This window comes from Aspergillus versicolor (assembly GCF_001890125.1).
Source record: "Aspergillus versicolor CBS 583.65 unplaced genomic scaffold ASPVEscaffold_10, whole genome shotgun sequence".
In the NCBI taxonomy this organism is placed as follows: domain Eukaryota; kingdom Fungi; phylum Ascomycota; class Eurotiomycetes; order Eurotiales; family Aspergillaceae; genus Aspergillus; species Aspergillus versicolor.
Window position 1 is genome coordinate 1038057 of NW_024467533.1, and position 16797 is coordinate 1054853.

General features: G+C 51.6%; 6 protein-coding genes across 6 annotated transcripts; 4 read left to right on the forward strand and 2 right to left on the reverse strand.

The window, feature by feature from the left end:
- Positions 1–2480: 2480 nt before the first annotated feature.
- ASPVEDRAFT_875157 (uncharacterized protein) lies at positions 2481–3459 on the forward strand (the record flags this gene model as incomplete). Its single annotated transcript, XM_040818082.1, has 2 exons — positions 2481–2711; positions 2811–3459. The coding sequence occupies 2 exons, from the start codon at positions 2481–2483 to the stop codon at positions 3345–3347; spliced, it is 768 nt and encodes a 255-aa protein (XP_040672103.1). The 3' UTR covers positions 3348–3459.
- Positions 3460–5902: 2443 nt separating this feature from the next.
- On the reverse strand, positions 5903–7335 carry cds1 (phosphatidate cytidylyltransferase; the record flags this gene model as incomplete). The annotated part of the gene is made up of 3 exons (XM_040807589.1): positions 5903–6714; positions 6768–7128; positions 7186–7335. 3 exons carry the CDS (start codon positions 7333–7335, stop codon positions 5903–5905), a joined length of 1323 nt encoding a protein of 440 aa, XP_040672104.1.
- Positions 7336–7875: 540 nt separating this feature from the next.
- On the forward strand, positions 7876–10287 carry ASPVEDRAFT_87647 (putative DNA repair protein Rad26; the record flags this gene model as incomplete). Its single annotated transcript, XM_040818117.1, has 2 exons — positions 7876–8361; positions 8422–10287. 2 exons carry the CDS (start codon positions 7876–7878, stop codon positions 10285–10287), a joined length of 2352 nt encoding a protein of 783 aa, XP_040672105.1.
- A 644-nt stretch (positions 10288–10931) lies between these two features.
- On the forward strand, positions 10932–12769 carry ASPVEDRAFT_154396 (mitochondrial 37S ribosomal protein uS4m). Its single transcript, XM_040808407.1, has 3 exons — positions 10932–11007; positions 11064–11504; positions 11565–12769. Exons 1-3 carry the CDS (start codon positions 10972–10974, stop codon positions 12483–12485), a joined length of 1398 nt encoding a protein of 465 aa, XP_040672106.1. The 5' UTR covers positions 10932–10971; the 3' UTR covers positions 12486–12769.
- Positions 12770–12895: 126 nt separating this feature from the next.
- Positions 12896–15208, forward strand: ASPVEDRAFT_320319 (uncharacterized protein). Its single transcript, XM_040810552.1, has one exon. The coding sequence runs from the start codon at positions 13162–13164 to the stop codon at positions 14995–14997; it is 1836 nt and encodes a 611-aa protein (XP_040672107.1). The 5' UTR covers positions 12896–13161; the 3' UTR covers positions 14998–15208.
- A 123-nt stretch (positions 15209–15331) lies between these two features.
- Positions 15332–16781, reverse strand: ASPVEDRAFT_139253 (pyruvate dehydrogenase (acetyl-transferring) subunit E1 alpha; the record flags this gene model as incomplete). The annotated part of the gene is made up of 4 exons (XM_040807560.1): positions 15332–15837; positions 15915–16369; positions 16436–16569; positions 16659–16781. 4 exons carry the CDS (start codon positions 16779–16781, stop codon positions 15332–15334), a joined length of 1218 nt encoding a protein of 405 aa, XP_040672108.1.
- Between the last annotated feature and the right edge of the window lie 16 nt (positions 16782–16797).

Sequence of the window (16797 nt, forward strand, 5' to 3'; positions counted from 1 at the left end):
GGGGAGGAGAGGGAGGGACGAGGCCAGAGAAGACAGCAAGGCCTGGAAGATACTTTTAGGGGCAGCGCGGAGAAAGGCACAAGAGCCGTGCGGTGGAGACAGACAATAATACGAAGAGAATTAAGAGCTGGTAGTTTGAAACTGAAGGAATGGAGGCCAGTGGAAGCAGGTCAGTGGGCAGGGGGTGCGACTGTGACAGAGCAAGGTGGAGGAGATGGGCAACGAGAGACAGAGCTAGAGCACTAGCGCACAGCAAGGAGACAGGAGAGAAAGAATAATGATGATAGAGAGAGAGAGAGAGAAGTTGGACAGTTGGAGAGAGGCAGCGACACGGAGGCAGCTGAGGAGTGGGAATGGGAGAATAATTCGCGAATGAATTGAACGAAGCGCATCCATGGATGGGCTCCGGATGGTGTGGGCCTTCAGGGACACCCCTGATTCTCTGTTATTATTGTCTTCAACACAGTATAATTCTGCAGGCTTGCCCTCAGTTCTGATCAGTCACTGAGGTTGGTTTCTGCGTCTTATTAGACTATCAATCGGAGAATTGCCCGTCCAGTCGGGTCTACAGGCCATCGTAGCATAAGAGCATCCGCCATGTATGCAGAGTATAGACGCAACGCCCTGGTGTACTGAGCACTCCCTTCCCTCTGTCCGATTTCATTTAGTCTATCCATTTTCCGTCCTCTCGTCGTCATTATTATTATTATTCACGGTTAGCAGGCAAATTATAATGATCTCCGAGTCTGCCGAATTCTCAACTGCCGATCGCAGGCGTTTCCTGTCAGTGCGAATCTACCATGGAAGACCAAAAAAGCAGTCACTAAACCTCCCAAGTGACAAATGATGCCAGCCAACGTCCAGCGGCGACAGTTTCCCAGAGAGATTAAGTTGGCGCAGCTGCAAGTTCCCTCTGGGCCACCCCACCGCACGGAGATTTCTGGAAGGCAAATCGCAAATATTCGCAAATGAAGGCCAGCATGACTCGCTGCTGAGTCAAGCTGTTTGGGTCGCCGAAATTTTAGCGCTCCTGACTAAGTCTCTTGTCTCGTTTGTCGCCTTTTGTTCCAGGACAGCTCCTCCCACGGTTCGCTCAGCGCCGCCAACGAACCATCCATTCTGGTTCCAGAGATAAATACAGACCAAACCCCTCGGGTCCGATTCGCAACTTTGGACGGACATTTTGGATACTTTGAGCACTTTGATGTCAGGGGTACATGACGTCGGTCCCTCCCGCTGTACGATCGGAATGCGGCAGAATGGCTTGAGGCTTCACCCCCCATACGGCAAGTGGAATGCGACCCCCTCGCATATCTAGCGAGCTATCGTCTTCGCGGCCGCTTGCCTCGCGCATCACTGACCAGACTGGCTCTCAAGTCTCGACTGTCGACTGTTGGAAGTTGAAGCCATGATAAGTACGACTAGCTGCATATCGTCCTCATCCTGCATGAGCCTAATTCACGAGATACAGCGATTGCCCGGAATTGGACCGGCGCCAATGAAATGATTGGATATTTGCGCTCCTCCAGGCGTTACTTCGGGGTATCACAAGGCTGTCGATCTTCCATAACCTCAGAGCCACCGCAGCATGCATGGAGCTACCTGCGCCCGTTGCCTGCGGTGTTCCCTCGCTGTCGCACCGACTCCTGGTGAGGTGACAAGCACGCGAATCCTCTTAGTTGTCCCAAAACTTTGAAATCAGGATCGACCGCGCGGACAATACGATGTCATTGCGGTGCTTCCTGATTTAGATATTGGCCTGTTTCCTAAATGGTGCGGTTAGCGGCCTCTGATGCTGATGCTGGAGCTTTAAGTTTGCGATGGAGGAGGCTAAAATTGCGGAGAAATAGACGCTCATCGAGTCATCAAGGGAGGAAATCCGCCAGTCCGATGGAAGCTGTAACAAAGGGGCTATTCTTCCCGGATCCCCTCCCGGTGATAATCATCAGTGCACTTGCAGGCTCCAGCCCGAGCTTGGACCTGGAACTGGCCAAGCAGAAGAGTAGACGTAGGAACTTTGACTTTAAGAGCAAGACGACCTGCAAGCGTCCGCTCTTGTCAGTGTCAGTTGTCGGTTGTCAGTTGTCAGTGATGCACTCCTAGGTGATCAGTCCATCAGAAGTCATAACAGAGAACAGACTGATGGATTCATCCTTCAATCCTGGCCTGAACAGTTGAGCCGAGCGATACCCCAGGCATTGCAGGACACCAAGGAATGGCCCAATAACCGCCACCAGGATACGGTTTGTTTCAGACTGCAGCTGCCGTGTCCATGAATAATGTTTGCTGATCATCACCCTGGCTTATTGCTGCAGCGAGCCGCCCAATTGCACACAATAATGCGACCGAAGGTGACATCGTTCAAACGTCAAGCAACTCAGATACTGTCAATGTACTTCATGGGAATGCCAGTCTCTACTTTTACTGTTGCTATTACTTTGATCTCTCCATCGTGTCAAGGATAGCTATCATGGCTTTCCATGTCTCGTGCAGAGTCGGCTGCTGGTCCCGACCGTTACGCTAACCCCTCACCAGACAAAGCTTGGGGTGCTGCCTTCACATTATCATGGGTGAGGATCTCGCCCCAGAACCAGCGGGTGCAACACGCGATGCAGGGCCCAGTTATAATAAGCCTATTATGCTTGCTGCCATCCGACGACGGTTTGACCTCCATTGGCCAGCAGTGCCACAAGCCTCCCGATTATTTCCAGGTGAAACGGCTGTGAAACACAGGAACCAGCCCCTCTACTTGACTAGACCTTCTTTTCTGTCTTTTATGAGTCCGGCAAGATGACTCGACCTCTTTCCAGCCTTCCAGGACTCCAGGGGAGTGGACTGTCCCCGCCGATTCCAGCAATAGTTTATGCAACTATGTCCATCTCGGCCCGGTTGGACTCCACCACCTGTCAGTCGCTAGGGGCTCGCTACCAGCAACCAGCTTGACTGATCAACAGTCAAAACGACATGACAGGACTGATCGATCCAGAGGTTGCCATGGCGCCACTTGCGCTCGCAGTGATTTCCCAGCTAAGCGAGGCCGTCGAGGCCCAGTCGTCGACTCGGAAAATGTCTGCGCGCTCCTGGGGCCATATCCCAATCAGACAGCATCCCCGCGACGGCACCGATCAAATTTCCTGATCAATCTCAACACGAGATTAGGCTCTTCGGCCCACGTCACGGGCGACGGGTGGGAGGAGGAAGAGACAAGCCGTCCGTCTTCAATTCGTCTGACGAATTCTGAAGGACCTAAACTTCTGACAGGTCAACCGGTTGCGAGTCAAGATTCGGACATGCCCGTCCACACAATTCACCATTCACCAACGTTCCCAGCCCTTGAGTATACTTAAAATCGACTCCTCACAACCCTATTCCTGCCAGTGACAACAGTCAAACTCATGAACAGGCTGACGACCTCGACCGGAACACCCTTTGCGGTTCTTGATTCGCGAACCCGTAAACAAAGCGAAGCATCCAGTGTTCTTGCGCATACCAATCACCAAATTACCCTACTCAATCACGCTGCATGATTGTCTCTTTGTGTCGAGATTGACTCGCACTTTGCACTTTTTGCCTCCTCGACTCATCAGATTAGATCAATCCATCTCGATGTCATCGTGTAGGCAATACGGATCTACGATACCCCGTAGCCCCTAACAGAACAAAAGCACCAGCACGAGGGTCAACCACTCAATACAGTAGTTCAAACTAACTAACTTTCACATGATTTGCGTCCGGAACCACCGACATGCCCAGGCGGCCCCGGGCACTTCCATGCCTCCGCTAAGACCAAGTCGGCAGTAGCCCTCGCTCCCCCTCGCCCCCATCATCCTTGCACATCTCAGCTGGCCTATGGCTCGACTCGGTCCTGCTCGGTCTCGACTCTTCACTCGTCGATGTTCGCACTAAGGATTCGATCCTGATTCCTTGGTCGGGCACTTTGGCTTTTAGCTTGTGAGCCTGCGGACAGTCCACTCCAAGCCTCCAATTCAGTCTACGTAGTGAGTACGGGAGGGCGAATATTGTTGGGCATGAGGAATTTACGAAGTCGATAAAGTTGTAACTAGATACGATTCTATGTCTATCGATTTTATTAGATCCCGAAGTAAATAAGACGTAGTTCCTGGTATTTATCAAGAACGTGGTGTTTGTAAGCCCCAATTGTATGAAAATATATATCTGCACCCACCAACAACAGACAATCCAACAGAACAGTAGCCTCAAGTCAAGGGCAATATCCTCGTTCTCTACGCGCTCGCGCGTCCCCCCTACAATCTCTACATCGTCGCTCAAGATATATATAAAATATACGGACATTTTTTTTCAGCGGCCATTTAAACCCTACGCCGGTGTATAATCAAATGGCCGATTCAGGAAAATGCAGGTGGCTTTCGGAACTCACCACGAGGACATTTTGGCCCTAAGCCCACTTCTACTACTAACCAGAGGGATTTTACCAAAGAACCATAAGGTACGAGCCGCCGGGGCCGTGGACTTGGGACGGAGGGACAAAGAATTGACTGTTGAGCTGGCCCGAATCCATGGATTGCCGGTTGCCACAGTTTGGTCCTGCAAAAAGGGGGCGGCCGTTTTGCCGGTAGTTTGTTTCATCGCAGGTACCGATGACCGCAACACGAGACGCGGCTCGTTCGTCGTTTGAAGGATCGAGACGCGTCCTGAGAAGGTCCGCGACTGGTCTCAAGAGGGGAAATCTTCGTGGTCTAATTCGCCGTGTATTATTTATGTATACAAAACGCGTTGCGCTTCAAATCTGATCTACCAGTACAACCATTGGACATTGCGACACATACCAGGGACTAAGATATGGGACAGTCAATCCAATCAATTTTACGAACTCTACCAAAATGACAAAACGAAGAATATCAGCGACAGGACTCGACCTGAATGCGAATTCGAGCCTCGATTTCGATCCAGACTTCTAACATTCCGACTGCTCACTTAATCTGCACGAAGAATGCTAGCCAATGCAATCACCAGTAATGGCAGCGGGTGAAAACAAAACCGTACTTCATCAAATAGACACTTCTCTATCTCGAGTATTAGCACCGCGAACACCGCCGAACCTGACAAGGGGGAGAGTGTGCGAATATACGGAGACTCAGAGCATCGAACCTGAACCTGGATGTGCATCTGCAACTGACAATGAGACCAAAACAGAGAGTTCAGAAATTGAAAGCAAAAGGAAAAGCAAAAGAAATGCCGGATTTCAAACCCACGAGCTCACAGGAAATGAAATAGACCAACTCTGGTGCTGCATGGTGCGGATATCATTAGTTAGAGCGCGCGGACCGCCCGACAAGAGGAAGGCTGCTTTCTTAGGATGTATGACCAGGCTGTACGCTTGATCGAGAAGATACCATGTTCATGTGCCGGGGGTTTGGAAGGAGGCCTTTGATAGGGCTAAGCGCGAGAAGGGAAAGGGAAAGGGGAGAGAAAGGGTTCTAATACTGAATGGTGTATTGACTATTCACTAGGCGTCCAGTTTTCACTTCTAGAGCCAGGAAGTTGGTGTGAAACCTATCAATGTCCATCAAATCCACCGACCAGATTAGACCAAGCCGACACAATGCAATATTAAAAAGACACGGCTCGAAGTATAGGAGACACTGCCCTCACATGTACAAGACCTCATCCAAAAAGTCCCAACGGCCGTACGCGTCAATCTCCCCTTTGCGTTCAAGGGGAGGCCAACCAAAGGGTTTAACGTCAATTATAAGTTATTAGTCGTAAGCAAATAGGTGTCTCGCACGAGAATGTATTCGTTCCTTGTCGGGTTAAAGGGATGAGGGCGGCACCCAAAACGGTTTTTTTTCAACGACGCAGAAGCTCCGTGCTTAGATGGTCCAAAACCTAACGGCAATTAGTGAGAAGGTAAACTGATAAATTAGATTAGAGTACGTACCGACTCAGAGAGTGTCCCCTGGTTGTATAGGTATTTGCTGAGTCCACGGACGACTTCCATTTGTTCGTCAATGGTCAGTCCAGTGATGGCGGTTTCGATAATATCTCCTACACTCGCCTTGTAAACGGCAATGAAGCTGTGGAAATACATGTACGCGAAGAATCCCATAATGAACTGGCAGTCCATCCGATCCGTGATGCCGCCGTGGCCTGGAATAGACTCGCCAAAGTCCTTGATCTTGAAAGACCGTTTAAGACCTGAAGCGAAGAATCCACCGAAAGGAGCAACCAAGGAGGCAAAAGTGGCAAAAAGGAGGATATGGAGTTGCATCGGGGCAAGGTAGAATGTCCTACCAAATCCGGTCCAGTCGGGAATTTCAAAGGGCTGAGGGACGAAGACTGGGTTGGGCTCACACTCCAACCCGGTCAGGACATTCGACCCAAGATCGTTAACCGGGCAGATGAAGTACTTGTAGCGCATCAAAATATTGGTCATAAAATAGCCAAAACCGATGGTGCAGAACCAAGCGCCCACGAATCCCTCAACAGTCTTCTTCGGTGAGAGCTGAATCAACTGTGTTCGACCAAAAGTGATACCGCAGACATACGCGAAGATATCATTTGTGATGACCAGAGATGCGGGGAGGAAGAACCAGATCATGCCCTCTAGGATGTTGTTCATAACAAAATGCGCCTGAACGACAATCAAGTACAATGCCATATGAGTCCATGCGAATTGGGTGAACTGGAACCGGTAGTGGCCCTTTTGCAGAGAAGCAACAAAGAAAACAAAGCCTACACCCGGTATTAGACAAACGACAACAAAATAACCTGGGGGAGGGACATACCCATGATCCAGAGTGTAAAGCTGATAAAACGATGGTGGGTAGCTAGGGGTAACAGCACTCGGTCGACCAGGAGAATGTGCTTAAAGTAGTAGATGACACTTTCACCATAAAGAAAGTACATGCTGGTTCCCAAGAAATACCAGTTCAATGACTTGGTGAAACGGATGTTCTTCTCTTTGCTCGGCACGTTGGCAATAGCGATGACTTCCTTGAACGAGACAATCTGAACAGCAGTCACAATACCGATGATGTATATGTGGCCGGAAAACATGGCAATAAAAAAGCCAGCAATCATGACAAATGTCCATATCGTGCGCGTAATAAAGGTCTGTCTTTTCTTTTGGTATTCGGCGTCAGGTTTCTAGAACGACATCAGCACAGAGTCCCGGCACGACAGGGGATCTGGTTGTCCACGTACCTCCTCCGGTATTGTTGCGGGCTGAGCGACGGGTCCATTCCGTGACGGGCTTCCTGGGTCAGAAGCGGCATCACTGACATCTGATACACTCGGCCGGCGACCATCGGATGGCCGATGTTGAAACCGAACGCTCCGGCGAGACTTCGACATGGTGGAATAGGGGATCTGGAAGGGGACGTCTCCGGTCCGATGCGCGGGGAAGAGATCGAGGAAGGGGGACTAGTTCGTCAAGGGACAGTGGGTGGATCGGAATAGCGCCGAGTAGGCGTGGAGGGATGGGTTGTGCGAGAGGAGAGAAAAGGGTGGAAGCGAGGAATCGTGACCGTGAACAGGTTGGGGGAATCGGTGATCGTCGCCTAGCAAAATTTCATGTGAGAAGCGTCGGATCGCCGGCGAAAATTAAAATAAAATGGCAGCGATGAGGGCAAGCCTCGTAACAAGGTCAACTAGTTGCAAAACAAATGCAATTCCGTCATCTATTTGGCGGTGACGGCGAGAACTCGAGGGATGGGGGTTGAGGGGAAGGTGAGGAGGAGAGGAAATGGTTGAGGCTGGATTACGGTGACTGCCAGCTACCTACGTCAGGTGTTTTTCCCTCCTCGCTCTCGCAGGCCTTGCAGCTTTTCTCTTCTCCACCACGTTCTACACCAATTAACTCCGCTCTATTCATGGCGGCCTCGCTTTTTGGGCATGGAAGGTATCGACGATGACTTCTTTTCCGACGATGGCTTCGATGATATACCCCCGGATGCGTTACAGCAGCTCGAGCACGATGCCTTTCTCGCAACACAGCTTGGACAACAGACACAGGAACGCGCGGAGCTTGTGCCGGAGACACGATTGAACTGGGCCCCGCGCGACATTACCGATCGTTATCCCCAGAACGAACCGACAAATGCCGCCAATGCCACCCTCCAGCCACCTGCGCAGCTGCACACGGGGTTAACAAATGATTATGGAGCGCTGGATGTTGGGGAACTCGACGCGGAGGTATTAGATGACGACCCTAGCCCTGAAGTCGTATTGGACAAGTCTGCTACGTTTCCAGACCGGCCGTCTCATTATGCTCCTGATACAATTGTATTAAACGAGGACGAAGAAGGCCCTATGGAGACTGGAGGTGGATTATCGGTTTTGCCTGATTTGCACAAGGATCACCAACTTCTCGAAGCGAAGGTAATATAATAAACCCTGGATGTTGTGCAGATGCAAAAGCTGACCGCCATGTTGAAACAGATCCAAGAAGAAAATGACCGGTATTCTCGAATGGAGAGCGAGCTTGCGAACGCCAAATCCATGGCCGAAACGAAAACGGGTGAAATCGCTATCATCCGGTCAAACCAAGCGAAACTGATCGGCGATTACGAACGGCAGCTATCTAATTTGCGAAAGGCTATGGCTGAAGAGCTAGCCAAGCATAAAGAGGAAGTAGAGGCCGCACGCGAGGAGGGCAAAATGCTGGCTACGGAAAATGCGTTTTTGAAACAGGATCTTGCCGAAGAAGCGTCCAGGATAAATCAAATGAGAGCAAAGGCACGGACAGAGGAGAAGGCCGCGCCGGTGACACCAAAGAAATCTAAGGTCCTACCTTTTCGAGACGGCTTCAACGACGAGGAAATCCTCGCAGAGTCTCCCAGCAAATCTGGGAAATCCAAACGCACGACGCCAACTTTGGCTGGAAAGAAAAGAAGAAGAGCGAGCAGAGATAGTCCAACCCCTCTCCAGCTTACGCCTCATGGAGGAGCAATTGGAATGGATGTTGCCGATGATGCGGCGGATGAGGCAATGTCAGATATCGCAATGGACCAGCCCATACCTAAAGGGCCTTCGCTAAAGCGCGAACCTCCGAATACACATCTCATGAAGCAGATTCTGAATCACCGAACACTACCCCACAAATCGGACATTGAAGCTATGGCTGAGTTGGCATTTCCCTCAGAACCGGAGCGGACACTGTCTACTATCCTTTTTGAGGAGACAACGAAACATGATCTCGGCAACTACGCGGTGGAGCATATGCAGGCGATATTATCAATGTGGTCTCGAGCACTTCAGGAAAAGTTCTTTCAGCCCATACCGATGTTTTTGGAAGTCACATATTTTATACTTGCCTTTGACGTCTCTTCTATCTTGAGTTTAATTGACCCTTTGGTACTCTTGCTGCAGGAGACCGTTGAAGTCAACGGGGTTCCTCGTTTCAAACATTCTCCTTACGCACGTCAGAGCTTTGGGCAGGTGCGGCCAACTCCTCCATCTGAGCTTGAACCGTTAGTGGATTCAACCGAACACGTTCGAATGCTGTATAAAATAGCTTGCCGGAGTTTGGACAATGACCGGGCGCTGGAGGACTTCTGGCGCCGTATCCATTACTCCTTCGTCTTGATGATGTTGAGCTGCTCGCAACCCGTCAAGGACGTCAAGTTAACGCTGAGTTTACTCATGACCAGCGTCCGTGCCAATTCGTTCGGATCTATCCAGGAATCCGACCAGGACCAAAGTGCGAATGAACAATACATTGTTGATCGGGTAGCTAGCCTTCTATGTGAAACGCTGCAGCCGGATGAAGGCCAGCCTCGGTACACCCGGGCTGAGATCTGCGACATGCGGTTGGAGGCGATAGCTTTTTTGATGGCCGTGGTTTTCAATCCCATTGTACCGGCAGATACTCATGGGAGTCTTGTCATCGCATCACATCCCACAACATTGGCAAAACTGATCAGGGCCATGCATGATGAGCTAAACTCGCTCTATTCATACCCACCGGAGAGAGATATGCACTCGCAGATGATAAACGAACTCATGCGCCTGATATATAGTGTTATACGCCGGCACCCCGGAGAGGTTGACCTGCAGTCGAAACTTCAGCGGATCCCGGGCGGGAAACAGAAATTCCTGGTGGTGATGACGCGACTCGCTTTTAGCGAAGGCTTAGTTCTCGAGGCGGGCATTGAAGACGAGTCTGTAGAGATGGCGCATGGGATCCTCGACGACGCGGTGAACCCAGAGGAGGCGGAAGCGTTGCTTGAAGCGTTTCCACATGCAAAATGGGAGGACACGGAGGCAAAGAGTGCAGAGAAGAAAGATACGCAGATGAAGGACTAGGGAGCATGTCTGGCGTTATTGATGGATTTCACACATATACCCAATTTAGTAGGACGGAAGGTGACTAGATAACACAATAATATAGCAGCACGAGACCAAGTTGTACGACAGGACAGTAGCAACTTGACTAGTAAAACAAGTTGATTGACTACAGCACAATAATACCAAGGTATGAGGAAATGTTTTATTTAGAAAACTACTACAAGCTTACAAGGTGTAACCCCCTTCTCCATACCCCCGCGCAAGGCGAAGAAATGATGAAAAGAGAAAGACCACAAAGTGGAAAGTGCCAAAGAATACGCCTGTCAATGACCCGAAGGCCGTTGAACAGACCGTTCCGCCGCGCTGTGCAATGCAGGGACCAATCTGTGGTGGACCGCCTTCTTGATCGCAGCCACCCAAACAAGGTAAGTATGAAGAAAAGAAAGAAGAAAAAAGTCAAAAGAATGCGGGAGGGAGAAGAATTTATAGCTGGGGCGGCGAGGCAAAACCGCGCTAGTGGAAGCGAGACCGTGGTAGCCAATGAGATGTGACTAAATGAATAACTTTGGAACCTGAAATCCCAGGCATAAATGTCATGTGGTGTGTTGGTCACGTGTCACTGCGAAGTTTTGGCGGCCGGAAAATGATGGATTGAAGCTGGAGAGGACAGGCAAGACAGGACAACTGCCCGCACTCGCCAGCATGAGGAACAGGGCTACCACGAAGCTGAGCAAGCCGGTACGATTGCCTCGATATTCTCATATTACGTTCCAGGAAAATAGCTGACCAGCCAGAAAATCCGGCAATCATGGAGCAAGTACAACCTGTATAACCTCAGCCGCCTCCGCGACCCCCCAACGCAAATGAGAACCTTCTTCCAGCAAAAATGGACGGCCAAATCTATGGCCCGCGCATACCACGGTGAACAGGTCCGCGAGAGTCAATGGACGCGCATGTTCTCCCGCCGCCTCCGCAGCGTCGTGCCTATGAATCCCTGGAAACTAGCGCGGGATGATGGATCGGGCGCGGCTGCTGGTCGAGGATCAGGCCTGGACGGCTTTAACTCGAATTTAACCAGGTCCGATATGGGTCCCGCGACGCCGTACACAAACATGACTTTTGCTCCGCTGGAGCGTCGGCTAGATGTTGCTATCTTCCGGGCTCTGTTTGCCAGCAGTGCGAGACAGGCGAGGCAGTTTGTTCTGCATGGTGCTGTGACGGTTAATGGCAAGAAGGTATTTAGCCCGCTTTTCTCCGGCCTTACTGGTCCTGACTGGATGTTCTGACGTTTGTAGATGAGATACCCCGGTTACCTTCTTAACCCCGGCGATATGTTCCAGGTCGACCCCGAGCGTGTTATGTTTGCTACTGGTGCACCAAAAGACAAGTTCGAACGCCGGGAGGCTCGTGTTGAGCGGAAAAAGGCCGCTAAGACAGAGGAGGCGAAGGACGAGGGTGAGGGCGAAGGTGAGGAGGCCAAGGAGCCCAAGGAAAACGACGCGGAGGTCGAAGCCAAGGAGGCCGAAGCAGAGAAGCTCGATACACGCGAGACGCTGAAGAAGCTTCTCACCCAGGCCAAGACCATCATGTCGAAAGACAAGGACGACCTCGCCGCCAAACGCAAGCAGGAACTGCGTGGCTTCCAGAAGGCCGTTCGTCGTGTGATGTCGCGAGCCGGTAGCTCCCAATCAGTTCTGACCGACAACCTCGAGACCCAGTTCTCGGAGCTTATGAAGCTTCTCAAGGCTACAAAAATTCAGGATAAGGGTGCAAAGGGAACCAAGAATTCCAAATCGGAATCTGCAACTCCAGCCGAGTCTGAGTCTAAGGATGCCGAAGAGGCCCCCGAATCCGCTGACAGCGAGAAGCCAACAGAGGCACTCACCGAGGCCTTCCGCCAAGCAACACAGAACCCGGAAGGAGAGGTGGACACATCAGAGCTGACGGAGGAGGAATTCGATGTGCTCAAGCGCGCACTCGTCCAGATGCGCAACAACCCCGTCGACAACACCAAGCCCTACGCTACCCCCTGGCGGCCACGAGACTTTATGAGCGCCTTCGCCTTCATCCCCCGGTACCTAGAAGTCAACCAGAATATCTGTGCTGCCGTATACCTCCGACACCCAGTTGCTCGACCCGGACTCTCAGAAGTCCCGACGCCGTTCTCCGAAAGGATATCAACCGGTGCCTTCTCCTGGTACCTGAGGCGGCGCTAGATTTCTTGTAATCAACCCCCATTTTCACCATTTTCTTCACTTTCTGTATTACTGGGATCGGGCGCGCATCTTGTATTTGTCAGTTGGGTCCGACAAAAGTGGTCGCATTATTCACTGCTGATGTACGGATGCATTATGTAAATTATATCACAATTAGAGGAAGCACTTTGTCTTGAATATAAATAATGAGCCTCGACTACATCAATGTACGTTTGCTTTTCTGAATACGGTACATTGAGGGACAATGCCCCGTGCGATATTTGTACTTATTTGAAAAGACAGTGAAAAATCCGAGGTCAAGTGGAAATCAGTTACGGTAAAATTACATTCGCCCCTGATGAATGGGTGAGCAAGTGGGGCTGAAAACGTAATTGCAAAACCTCAGGGGAAATTTTAACTCCTCCCCATCCCAATTTATCTCGAAATCAACACCACCGCACCGCATGCCAGCTGTTTCGGCGAATTTGTTTTTATAGAAGGCCTTTACCTATATTGATTCGCTCGTTACGCTTCGCCGTGTAGGATATATCTATACCGACAGTCTTACGACCCCCCCACGCACCCCGTCCTCCGAACACGACGACCCGACCTGACCTCCAGACAGACAGACCGAGAACACCGAGCACCCAACGATATCGACGACGGAAGGAACCACCATATTATAAGAAAAAGGGATATGTTCACTCACTGGGGCGCCCACCCACATAGCCATGGCCACCACACACAAACACACCCTCACCCTCACGCCCATGGGCCTCACCACACGCCGCACCACCAAGCGCCGGCGGCGGTAACATCCGTCTCAGGAACAGTACCAGGCGCTGTCTCATCGGGAGCGAGACTTGATCTCGACTCGTCTCCAGGATCGCATAGCGCCTCGCCGTCGCAGTCTCCGTACCAGATGTCGCAGATGCGCTGGCTGCCGAGTGTGGTTTCGACGCGCTCGCATAACCACAATCCGTCGCTGCCGACGATCTCGTCGAATTTGAGGATCCAGCATCCTCACCCTGCGCAGCAGCAGCAGCAACAACAACCTCAGGCGCAGGCGCCGGTTCCGATGGTTGTTGATACGAGGCCGCCCGCGCCGCAGAATGCCGTTGTAGGGCCGCGGGCGGCTCAGGCGGCGCAGCAACAACAAGTTGTGTCGGTGGAGAGTGAGGAGAGTGATAGGTCTGATAGTCCTGGAGGTACGCCGGGGACTAGGGATGTGAGCGGAGCGGATGCGTTAGGGGAGCCGGAGTTTGGAGGGGACCCGGGACAGGCCGGGAGAGGTCTTGAGAGAGATGGGGATATTGATATGGAAGTTCTGGCCGAGGGAGGTGGGAAGGGAGTTGGGAATGGGAATATGGCACACTCTAATCTTGCAACACGGAAACATGGGAAGCGGCTCACGACAAAGGAGGAGGTGTTCTTGTTCGAAATTTGTAACCGCCATGCTGCTGATTTCGGCCAACGCAGTAACCTCTGTAAATGGTGGATGACAGTCACTATGGAGTTCACGCGCGGCCAGAAACACCCGTATTCATGGCATTCCGTCCGACGGAAAGTCGAACTTGTCACGAAACAGCGCATGAAGTTTCTCGAGGAACAGCGCGACAAGGGCGCCACCGAGGCAGACGACCTCTCGAACCCGCGATGGCGCGCCGTGGTCGATACTTGGATACCGACATGGCAGCGCTGGGAAGAGGCAGAGGCCCGCCGGATCGAGAAACGAGACTCGAGGCGGCCCAGGAAACGAAAGTGGACTATTACAACCCCTACATCAACAACAATCACCACGGATCAGTGGGACTTGCCAGCTTCATCCGCACCCGGCTCTGCCCCTGACGCCTGGCGAGCACCGTCAAGCACCAGTAGCAGCCCTATGGTGAACCACAACCACGCCTCTCAGCAGCCCAACCACCACGCCCCAACTGCCCCATCAGCAACACCTCTCTCTTCAACACCCGTCCGCCTCCCTCCAGGCTTCGACACCCTATTCTCTTCGCAGCCACAGACCCAAACACAACCCCAAGCCCAAACACCACCGTCCGCATCTGCATCAACCCCATTCACCTCACACACCCAACGCAACAACCACCAGTCTAACCACAACAACCCCTCAACACCAAACACCACGAACCCCGCCCCTCCAACACCAGACAACGCAATGATGGCTGCTATGCTCGAAACACTAGGGAAACTAAACAAGCACCTCGACTCAAACTCAAACCCAAACCCAAACCCAAATTCCCTCGTCCCAAACAGCACGCCAACCTCAAACACAGAGCCCCCATCATCGCAGCATCCATCGACGCAAGATAGTAATGGCGGTGGGAATGTGGATCTTCACCTCCAGAGTCTTCTCTCGTCACCAGCCCTCAGCAAACTGAAAGAAGATATTAAGACTGAAATGATGGGTGAGCTGCGGACGGAGTGGGATAAGGAGCGGGCGGTGCTAGAAGAAAAGCTCGATTCTGTGCAAAGAACGCAGGAGATGATTCTTGACATGTTGAGGCAGGAACCGTCTTGATGGCGTACGGTTTGACTGGATTTGTTTCTAGATTCGCATTTTTCGTGTCCGGCGTGTATATGTTTGGCGTTTATGATACCTATTTCGCTATATTTACTTGATTTTTGGGAAAACGTTCCAACGTTTTCAAGGTATTTTCGGAACTACAATACACAAGATATATTGGTGGCCAATCCCAATAGTATTTGCTATAGGAGAACCAATGCAAACAAATTCCGGCTAAATTACAAAGTAAACATCATGGTGGTCAAGTGTAGCGCGCCTGTACTCGCTTCCCCCCAGATTTTCACAGGCATAGAGAGAAGGTAATGAAACATGCTCTCTATACAACAAACTAGTAGTAGAAAGTCTCGTCGACAGTGCGGCCCCTCATCCATCGGGGCTCGCTGCCGCGGACGTAGATGTCTTCGAAAAGGATGCGGGAGTTGTTCTCGGGGAGACCCATGTTCTCGGCAATGGCAACCTCCTCATCAACGTGGGCACGGGCGGCCTTGTCCAGACCCTTGAGGTCTTCCTCAGCCATGACACCCCAGTCAAGGATCTTCTGTTTGAGACCCGCGATGGGGTCGTTGGTGCTGCGCATGCGCTGGATTTCTTCACGGCTACGGTACGTGGTACCGGGGTCGGACATGGAGTGACCACCGTAGCGGTAAGTGACGTACTCGTAAACGAGGGGACCGTTGCCAGAGATGGCGTAGTCCTTACCGTACTTGACGGCAGCCTTGGTAGCGAGGACATCCATACCGTTGACCTTGATACCGGGGATGTACTGACCGCGCTTGTAGTACTCGGTCAAGGCGGAGGAACGAGCGGCGGAGGTACCCATACCGTACTTGTTGTCTGCGAATCATTAGTTGGTTGAAAAAAAAAAAAAAAAAAAAAAAAAAAGATGAAAAAAAAAGGATATTAAGACATACTCTCGCAACCGAAAAGGACGGGAAGGTTCCAGAGTTTAGCCATGTTGAAGGATTCAAAGACCTGACCCTGGTTGGAAGCACCGTCACCGTACAGAACGATACTGGTGTTGGGCTCCTCGTTGTACTGCTGGGCGAAACCAAGACCGGCACCGACGGGGACCTGGGCACCGACGATACCATTACCACCGTAGAAGTTGGGGGCGAACATGTGCATGGAACCACCCTTTCCGTAAGCGATACCCTCACGGCGGCCGAGCAGCTCTCCGATGATTGAGCGAACAGTACCACCGCGCATCAGAGCGAAACCGTGGCATCGGTAGGCAGTGATAATCTTGTCCTCGCGGGTGATGGCGTGCTCAATACCAACAGCGACAGCTTCTTGACCGGACGACAAGTGGCAGAAACCTCTGATCTTCTTTTCCTTGTACAGGCGATCGGCGGCCATTTCCATACGTCTGAAGACGAATATGTCAGTATTTATTCGCGCAGAAGGCTAGAAGTGCAGAGCGAATAGTTCATACCGGACAGCGACCATGTCGTAGTACATCTGCTTGAGCTCCTTCTTGGTCACCTCCAAGGTGTACGGAGGAGGGTCGATCTCGTAAGTCTCGAAACTCTCATCAGAAAGACGGACGGTGAACGGCTTGTTCTCATCCTGCAAGTAGACCGCGTGTTAATAAGGAATCGAACAAGAACGAAGTTTGCCGCGCAGGGTTTTCATGACTCGGGATAGCTGGTACCGACCTCTGGGATATTTTCAGCATGCGACGAGGCGGCGTCGGTGGTGACCGATCGCCGGGCAACAGGAGCAAAAGCCTGACGTCGCAGAGTCGCGGCCTGACGAGCCCACGCAGTTCGGAACAACATGATGGACAGCGATCAA